This window comes from Scomber japonicus, chromosome 2, assembly GCF_027409825.1.
Source record: "Scomber japonicus isolate fScoJap1 chromosome 2, fScoJap1.pri, whole genome shotgun sequence".
Taxonomy (NCBI): domain Eukaryota; kingdom Metazoa; phylum Chordata; class Actinopteri; order Scombriformes; family Scombridae; genus Scomber; species Scomber japonicus.
The window spans coordinates 2,071,133-2,080,410 of NC_070579.1; the positions used below are offsets into that span (position 1 = coordinate 2,071,133).

Consider the following 9,278-nt stretch of genomic DNA (forward strand, 5'->3'; position numbering starts at 1 on the left):
TTTAATTTCATTCTTTAACGGCGCGCAGGTGGTCGAGTGGTTAGAGCGCATGCCATATACGCAGCCGACCCCGGTTCGAATCCCAATCGGAGGTCCTTTGCTGCATGTCACCCCCCCCCCCCCCCGTCGGTCTACTGATGAATAAAGTACGAAGGAGTATTAGGGCCAGCAGAAAAAAAAAAAAAAAGCCAGCAAAAAAAAAAAAATCCGGCAAAAGGGGGGAAAAGCAGGCAAAAAAAAAAAAAACGCCCAAAAAAACAAATTCCAGCACAAAAAATAAAAAATCTGTCCCCCAAAAAAAAAATCCGGTACAAAAAAAAAAAAGTCAGGCATAAAAATAAATAGGCTACATTTAGGAAATATCAAAGTAGGCCATGGCATGGCTGCCTCTACAGACGCGTTGATTAAGCGGTACTTCAGAATAGGCTTTACGTTATTGCACGTTATTATTACAAATATTTTTTTTTTCACCTGGCTTTTTTTTTTTTTGCCTGCTTTTCCCCCCTTTTGCCGGATTTTTTTTTTTTTTGCTGGCTTTTTTTTTTTTTTTTTTTGGCTGGCCCTAATACTCCTTCGTAATAAAGGCATCTATGCCAACAAAATCTTAAAAAAAAAAAAAAAAAAAAAAAATTCATGCTTTAACCACGGCTGCTGTGGGACAGGAAGTAATCGAGGGAGCGAACAATGAAAACAAAGCTGAATTTATCTGCAGTTCAGTTTAGTTTTAGTTAGTTTTACATTGTTCATGTTAGTTAGTTTTTATTTAGTTTTCGTTTTTGTTTTAATTGTAGTTTTTATTTTAATTTCAGTTAACTAAATTATGTTTTCATTGCTAGTTTTAGTTTTAGTCTTAGTTTTAGTTAACTATAATAACCCTGGTACAGATTCAGTCGGACCAAATGCAAATACAGAAACTAGCCGCCGGTGTGGAGCATTTAACCTGACCCTTCTGTTTCTTTCAACGTGGTCTGACTAAACGTTAGCATGAGCCAGAGTCACACTGGACACATTTATAGGCAAATATGTCAGGTTGAAATCACCAGAATTGACCTTTTATCCATGTTGTTTCTGAACATTTCAAATCTTTAGTGACTTTGTCTTTATTATCATGATTTTGATTAATGTTCTTATCTGAACTCAAGGTCTGATTATTCAGTGTGAGAGCTGATGTAGCCCAGAAATCCCCAAGAGAGCTCAACAAAGTCCAAGAAACATATGATTTTGTGTTTTTCTGGAGGCAACGTTTAGTCTGATTGTGTTTTTTATCGTGTCAAAATCTTAATCTGGCTAAATTTGCTCCAGTTTATCAAACAGCTGGAGAGTTTATGCTTTCTGACTCCACACTAGCCTGCAGATATTGAGTCTTGATAAGCTGGTGAGTCACTAATATTTATTATTTATTATTCTGGTTTTCCATGTTGGTTAATCACAGCTGCAAACACTGTTATGTTCTTGAACCTTTTTAGTCCCAGTTTACTTTAAATGCTAGATGTTAAAAAAACACGCCAACATTTGGTCACATAAATGGTCATGAATGGTTTCTGAGTTCATGCATTTTTTCTGTTTTTGTGAAGAGTTGAATTTTCTGTTTTTATGATCAAACTTCAGCTTTAGGACATGACTCAGACTCTGAGAGAAAGAAATATAACTTTGACTATAAAAAATAATAATACAGTATTGACAGGAACAAACACAGACTTTTATTTCTCAAGGTCCAAAAAACACTAAAGTGAAAATGTACAGGGGGTCGGGGGGGCAGTTTTAGGCAGTGACCTCATCCAGGATCCTAAAGACCAAAGACTCTGTGACTCTTCCCGAGCCTCTCAGTGCCGGTCTCGTGTATCTGCCTTCATCCCAGCAGCAGCAGGGAGGAAAGGCCGTTGGGTTGTATAAAAGGACTCTGCAGCACAATGAGTCTCTAACCCACCATCACCCCCCCCCCCCCCTTTTCCATTTCCATGTAAAGTACTTACAACAGAACAGCCAACAGAACTGTACCAAACAGACAATGTACAAAACATTATTTGAGGCACAAAAATGCCCAGATCCAAAACGGCTAAAAATAATCTATTCTTTAAAGAACACTTTTGGCATTGACGGAAAATATCAGAAAACAATATTTCCATCAAGAAGTCATGAGCTTACAAAGCTGTCGGACATTCAACGCTAAACATTACTCATAAATAAAAAAAACAGGAATATTTTAAGGCTCTTGACGATTAAGTTAATAAATCAAATATACACAATGATTAATTAAAAAATTATGTACACATCTGAACAGAAACATTCGACGTGGACGATTCTTCATATTGGCAGCAAACTGCTGACTCACTTAATTTTCTCCAACTGAAAAAAAAAGAAAACAAAATAAATATTTTTTTTCCAAATTGTTCGTGTGCTGAGGTTCAGCACCTTTAGATTGAAACTCGTTGAATGTGAGCGACTGATCGTAAGGCTTCAGGAATGCTTCGCTTACAGGTGCAACGAAGCTACGCTGCTGTCCAGATTCTGTCGTTTACGACGGCGTCCACAATATCGGAGATCCAGCCAACCGCAGTGGGCCGTTCAGACCAGTGTCAGTCAAAACATAAATTAAACAGCAAAAATCCATCTTCAAATTCCAGTTCTGTACAAAAAACATACAAAAGATACAAAAGACCAAAAACTCCCCCAGCAGGTCCCAAAGGTCCAGCCACCACCGGCTATACGATGTACTCCATCCTGTTCACGCTCTGCGAATGCAGCTGCCTGTTGTCCTGTTTGCTAGTCCAGTGTGGGGGTCTCCCTGTGGAGTGGTGGGGGGGGCGGTCCTCCCGATCTACCAGCGAGTACGCCGGTGGTGCTCGGGGGAACCGGGCCTTCTGCAGCCGTTTGTCCACTTCCTCGTCCTCCGACAGGCTTCCCGTGTCTGACTTCCTGATCTTGGAGTTGACGGAGTTCTTGTCCTCGTACAGGTGGTGGTGGTGGATGAGGAGGTGGTGCTGCGGGTTCTTCTCAATCGGGTTCTTGATGTGGTTGAGCTGCTCGCGGGCGGCCATGACGCTGTTGTGGAGGGCGTTGTTGTCCTCGGCCGGGGGGGGAGCGATGGCCGAGGCCTGCGTGCTGACTCCTGTGTGCGTGCTCTGCTTCCTTCGCCGCCTCACGCACCACAGCAACATCGAGGCGACCGCCAAAGCCCAGATCACGATCACCACGGAAACCAGCAGCGGCACCAGGTGGTCTGCTGAAGAGAGAGGAGTGGAGGTCAGCGAGTAGCTCAGAACACCATGGAACAACCCTGACTGAAAGACTCATCACCTATAAGCTAGTAAGTGGACCTTTGAGCTGTCCGTCATGATGTTCTCGTCATATTTAGACTCACCGTTGGGGTTGAGGTTTTGTCGCCTCTGGATTCGAACCTCTGCGATGGCGCTGATGATGGAGCTGTTGGCGCTCCGCTTGCTGACCAGGTCCATGATCCTGTCTGTGATTTCCTTAACGAAGGTCATGCCTCTCCGCTGGTCTTCTGTCGACTGGAAGATTCAGCAGAAAAACACCGTTATGGTCCGTCTATAAGTTCTCCTTTCAGTTCCCTCTAATCACAGATTCACAATGATTTTCCATTTGCTCCGAACACTTTGGGGTCTGGTTGGTCTTTCCCAACAATCTGGCACACAGGATGCTTCAGCTCCCTGGCAGCAGCAGCAGCAGCGGTTTGAAACCATTAACTTTTCAAAACTTGAAGCTTTGGAGTTGTGGCAGCATTGTACCCCGTTGGTGTTCTTATCTTTTCACTTTTTAAACAACATTATTATTTTGTCTAGAATGTTTTGAGTGAAAAGACTGGAGAGAAAATATCGACTTTTAACTGATCCAACCTTCTAGAGACCCTTTGTTTAAGGTTTAACCCTCCTGTTGTCCTCAGGGAGAGGAAGGATAGGAGGAAGGGATGAGGAAAGGATGAGGAAGGGAGGAAAGGAGTAAGGAGGGAAGAAAGGAAGGAAGGGAGTAAGGAGGGAGGGAGGAAGGAAGGGAGGAAGGAAAGTAGTAAGGAGGAAAAGAGGAAGGAAGGAAGGAAAGAAAGGAGTTAGGAGGGAGGGAAGAAAGGAAGGAAGAGAGTAAGGAGGAAGGAAGGAAGGAAGGGAGGGAAGAAGGAAGGATAGAAAGGAGGAAAAGAGGAAAAGAGGAAGGAAGGAAGGAAGAAAGGAAAGGAGTAAGGAGGGAGGGAGGGAGAAAAAGAGGAAAGAAGTAAGGAGAGAAGGAAGGAAAAGAGGAAGGAAGGAGAGAAACGAGGAAGGAAGGAAGGAAGGGAGGAAAGAAGGAAGGAAGGGAGGAAGGAAAGTAGTAAGGAGGAAAAGAGGAAGGAAGGAAGGAAGGAAAGGAGTTAGGAGGGACGGAGGGAGGGAGGGAGGAAGGAAGGAAGGGAGGAAGGAAGGAGGAAAAGAGGAAGGAAGGAAAGAAGAAAAGAAGGAAGGAAAGGAGTAAGGAGGGAGGGAGGGAGGAAAAGAGGAAGGAAGTAAGGAGAGAAGGAAGGAAGGAAGGAAGGAACAGTCAAAACAGCCGGGGTCAATTTGACCCGGGAGGACGACAGGAGGGGTTTTAGACTCTGAAGCCTTTTCATGTCCTGAAGACGTTAAACCTTCACAGCAGACGTGACTTACGATGGAGACGTGGATCTCGTTGTTGGCGCTGAGCGACGGCTCGCAGGTCATGGACACGAAGGAGTCCGAGGAACGGTTCTTGACGGCGTAGAGGCTCCTGAGCTCACGACAGACCTGCTCCACCGTCACGCCCTGAAACCACCAGAGGAACAACATCAAGCATGAAAACGTGTCAAGAAGCTCCAAAATAGTCTGTTTGGATGATGTGTTGAAGGTCTTTTGTATTTTTAAGGTGGACTGAGCTCTTTAACCCTATTTTTAAAGGTGGACTGAGCTCTGTAACCCTATTTTTAAGGTGGACTGAGCTCTTTAACCCTATTTTTAAGGTGGACTGAGCTCTTTAACCCTATTTTTAAAGTGGACTGAGCTCTTTAAGGATCCTGTCGTCCTCCCGGGTTAAATTGACCCTGGCTGTTTTGACTGTTCCTTCCTTCCTTCTTTCCTTATTTCCTTCCTCTTTTCCTCCCTCCCTCCTTACTCCTTTCCTCTCCTCCCTCCCTCCCTCCTTTCCTTCCTCCCTCCCTCCTTACTTCCTTCCTCTTTTCCTCCTTACTACTTTCTTTCCTTCCTTCCTTCCTCTTTTCCTCCTTCCTTCTCTCCTTAATTCCTTCCTCTTTTCCTCCTTTCCTTCATTCTCTCCTTACTTCCTTCCTCTTTTCCTCCTTACTACTTTCCTTCCTTCCTCCCTTCCTTCCTCCCTCCCTCCCTCCCTCCCTCCCTCCTTACTCCGTTCCTTCCTTCTTCTTTTCCTCTTTACTACTTTCCTTCCTTTTTTCCTCTTTTCCTCCTTCCTACTTCCCTTCCTTCTCTCCTTAATTCCTTCTTCTTTTCCTCCTTTCCTCATTTCCTTCCTTCTCCTTACTTCCTTCCTCTTTTCCTCCCTCCCTTCCTTCCTTTCTTCCCTCCTTACTCCTTTCCTCCCTTCTGTCCTTTCTTCCTTCCTTCTTTCCTCCCTTCCTCCTATCCTTCCTTCCTTCTTTCCTCCCTTCCTCATCCCTTCCTCTTATCCTTCTTCGACCTGAGGACACCAGGAGGGTTAAGGATCCTCCCTTCCGTCCTTCCTTCCTTCCTTCTTTCCTCCCTTCCGTCCTTCCTTCCTTCCTTCTTTCCTCCCTTCCTCCCTCCCTTCCTCCTATCCTTCCTTCCTTCTTTCCTCCCTTCCTCATACCTTTGTCATGACGTCCTTGTTGAAGGTGAAGGTGACGTTGGCGCAGCTGCTCTCTGGGTGACACCTGGAAGTGGGCGGGGCCTGTTGGGCGGGGCTCCAGCACTCGCCCTGGCTTGGACACGGCTTCACGAAGCAGCTCTCGTCCCGGACGGCGACGCAGGTGTGACCGGCCGGACAGTCGGAGCCGCGAGTCTTACTGTGGAGGATACAAGGTCGGGGTCCGCACCACAGCTGTGAGACCAGAGACGGGGACGCAGGTTAGATGGTTGAGAGATCATAAAACTCTCTGTAGAGCTATAATTACAGCCGAGGGTAAGACTGAAGGATGCAGGAAGGAAGGAAGGAAAGAAAGGAGTAGGGAGGAAGGAAGGAAAGAAGGACGGAAGGAAGGAAGGAAAGGAGGGAGGAAGGAAGGAAGGAAAGAAGGAGGAGGGAGGAAAGGAGTAAGGACGAAAAGAGGAAGGAATTTAGGAGAGAAGGAAGGGAGGAAGGAAAGAAGGAAGGAAGGAAAAGAGTAGGGGGGAGGCAGGAAGGAAGGAAGGAAGGAAAGGAGTAAGGAGGGAGGGAGGAAAGAAGGAAGGAAGGAAGGGAGGAAGGAAGGAAGGAAGGAATGAAAGGAGTAGGGAGGGAGGAAGGAAGGAAGGAAGGAAAGGAGTATGAGGGAGGAAAGGAGGGAAGGAGGAAGGAAGGAAGGAGTAAAGAAGGAAGGAAAGAAAGGAGTAAGGACAAAAAGAGGAAGGAATTTAGGAGAGAAGGAAGGGAGGAAGGAAGGAAAGGAGTAAGGAAGGAAGGAAAGAAAGGAGTAAGGACAAAAAAAGGAAGGAATTTAGGAGAGAAGGAAGAAGGAAAGGAGTAGGGAGGAAGGAAGGAAGGAAGGAAAGAAAGAAAGGAGTAAGGACAAAAAAGGAAGGCATTTAGGAGAGAAGGAAGGAAGGAAGGAAAGGAGTAAGGAGTAGGGAGGGAGGAAGGAAGGAAGAAAAAGAGTAGGGAGGGAGGGAGGAAGGAAGGAAGGAAGGAAGGAAAAGAGTAAGGGAGGAAGGAAGGAAGGAAGGAAGGAAAGGAGGGAGGAAAGGAGTAAGGACAAAAAAGGAAGGAGAGAGGAGGAAGGGAGAAGGAAGGGGAGGAAGGAAGGAAAGAAGGATGGAAGGGGGGAGGGAGGAAGGAAGGAAAGGAGTAAGGAAGAAAGGAAAGAAAGGAGTAAGGACAAAAAAAGGAAGGAATTTAGGAGAGAAGGAAGAAGGAAAGGAGTAGGGAAGGAGGAAGGAAGGAAGGAAAGAAAGAAAGGAGTAAGGACAAAAAAGGAAGGAATTTAGGAGAGAAGGAAGGAAGGAAGGAATTTAGGAGAGAAGGAAGGGAGGAAGGAAAGGAGGAAGGAAGGGTGGAAGGGGGAGGGAGGAAGGAAGGAAAGGAGTAAGGAGGGAGGGAGGAAGGAAAGGAGTAAGGAGGGAGCCACTGAGCAACAAAGCAGGATATTTGGGGGGAGATGAGTTAATGAGTTCTGAAGCACTTTATAACTCTGCTGTCATTTATTACCAGACATGATCTCAGACTGAGCGTTTCCTGTTTCCTGTTTCCTGTTTCGTACCTTTGTGCAGGAAACTCTCCCGTTGTGACACCGGCAGCTGTTACAGTCTTCGTCCCATCTGCTTCCATCCAGAACCACCGAGCCCCCGACCAGACAGGACCGACCAGATACTGCAGAACATAAAGGCAACATCATCACTTCCTGCTCTGTGGGAACATCACTTCCTGCTCTGTGGGAACATCAACACTTCCTGCTCTGTGGGAACATCACTGCTCTGCTCTGTGGGAACATCAACACTTCCTGCTCTGTGGGAACATCACTTCCTGCTCTGTGGGAACATCACTGCTCTGTGGGAACATCACTTTCTGCTCTGTGGGAACATCACTTCCTTCATCAACACTCTGCTCTGTGGGAACATCACTTTCTGCTCTGTGGGAACATCACTTCCTTCATCAACACTCTGCTCTGTGGGAACATCACTTCCTGCTCTGTGGGAACATCACTTCCTGCTCTGTGGGAACATCACTTCCTGCTCTGTGGGAACATCACTGCTCTGTGGGAACATCACTTCCTGCTCTGTGGGAACATCACTTCCTGCTCTGTGGGAACATCACTTCCTGCTCTGTGGGAACATCACTTCCTGCTCTGTGGGAACATCACTGCCTGCTCTGTGGGAACATCACTTCCTGCTCTGTGGGAATATCACTTCCTGCTCTGTGGGAACATCAACACTCTGCTCTGTGGGAACATCACTTCCTGCTCTGTGAGAACATCACTTCCTGCTCTGTGGGAACATCAACACTCTGCTCTGTGGGAACATCACTTCCTGCTCTGTGGGAACATCACTTCCTGCTCTGTGGGAACATCACTTCCTTCATCAACACTCTGCTCTGTGGGAACATCACTTCCTGCTCTGTGGGAACATCACTTCCTGCTCTGTGGGAACATCAACACTCTGCTCTGTGGGAACATCACTTCCTTCATCAACACTGTCTTTTCTTTCCTCTTTTCCTTCCTTCCTCTTTTCCTTCCTACTTTTTTCCTTCCTTCCTTCCCCCCTCCTTCTTTCCTTCCTCTTTTCCTTCCTATTTCCTTCCCCCCTCCTCCTTTCCTTCCTACTTCTTTCCTTCCTTCCTTCCCCCCTCCTTCTTTCCTTCCTACTTCTTTCCTTCCTCCTTCCTTCCTTCCTTATATGTTACCTTGTTGGCATCGAGGGCCGGTTCTCCCTGGAGGACAGACGCAGCGGTAGCCGTTGATTTGGTCCACGCAGGTCGAAGCGAAGCCACAAGGAGACGACTGGCACTCGTTAATATCTGTCAGAGAAGAAGAAGAGACACTTCATTATTATCTAAACTCAACAGTAATATAGGAGAGAAGGAAGAAGGAAAGGAGTAGGGAGGAAGGAAGGAAGGAAAGGAGGAAGGAAGGAAGGAAAGAAAGGAGTAAGGACAAAAAGGAAGGAATTTAGGAGAGAAGGAAGGGAGGAAGGAAGGAAAGAAAGAAAGGAGTAAGGACAAAAAGGAAGGAATTTAGGAGAGAAGGAAGGAAGGAAAGGAGGAAGGAAGGAAGGAATGAAAGGAGTAGGGAGGAAGAAAGGAAGGAAAGGAGGGAGGAAAGGAGTAATGACAAAAAGAGGAAGGAATTTAGGAGAGAAGGAAGGGAGGAAGGAAAGGAGTAGGGAGGAAGGAAGGAAGGAAAGGAGTAAGGAGGGAGGAAGGAAAGAAGCAAGGAAGGATGGAAGGAGTAGGGAGGAAGGAAGGAAGGAAAGGAGGGAGGAAAGGAGTGAGGACGAAAAGAGGAAGGAAGTTAAGAGAGAAGGAAGGGAGGAAGGAAAGCAGGAAAGGAGGAAGGAAGGAAAGGACTAGGGAGGAAGGAAGGAAAGGAGGATGGAGGGAGGGAGGAAAGGAGGAAGGAAGGAGGAAAGGAGTAGGGAGGAAGGAAGGAA

General features: G+C 46.4%; 1 protein-coding gene across 1 annotated transcript; it reads right to left on the minus strand.

Annotated features, from left to right (window-relative positions):
- Positions 1 to 2,702: 2,702 nt before the first annotated feature.
- LOC128377300 (protein jagged-1a-like) lies at positions 2,703 to 7,525 on the minus strand. Its single transcript, XM_053337227.1, has 5 exons — positions 7,394 to 7,525; positions 5,809 to 6,039; positions 4,641 to 4,772; positions 3,362 to 3,512; positions 2,703 to 3,223 (listed from the first exon to the last, which is right to left on the minus strand). The coding sequence occupies exons 1-5, from the start codon at positions 7,523 to 7,525 to the stop codon at positions 2,703 to 2,705; spliced, it is 1,167 nt and encodes a 388-aa protein (XP_053193202.1).
- Between the last annotated feature and the right edge of the window lie 1,753 nt (positions 7,526 to 9,278).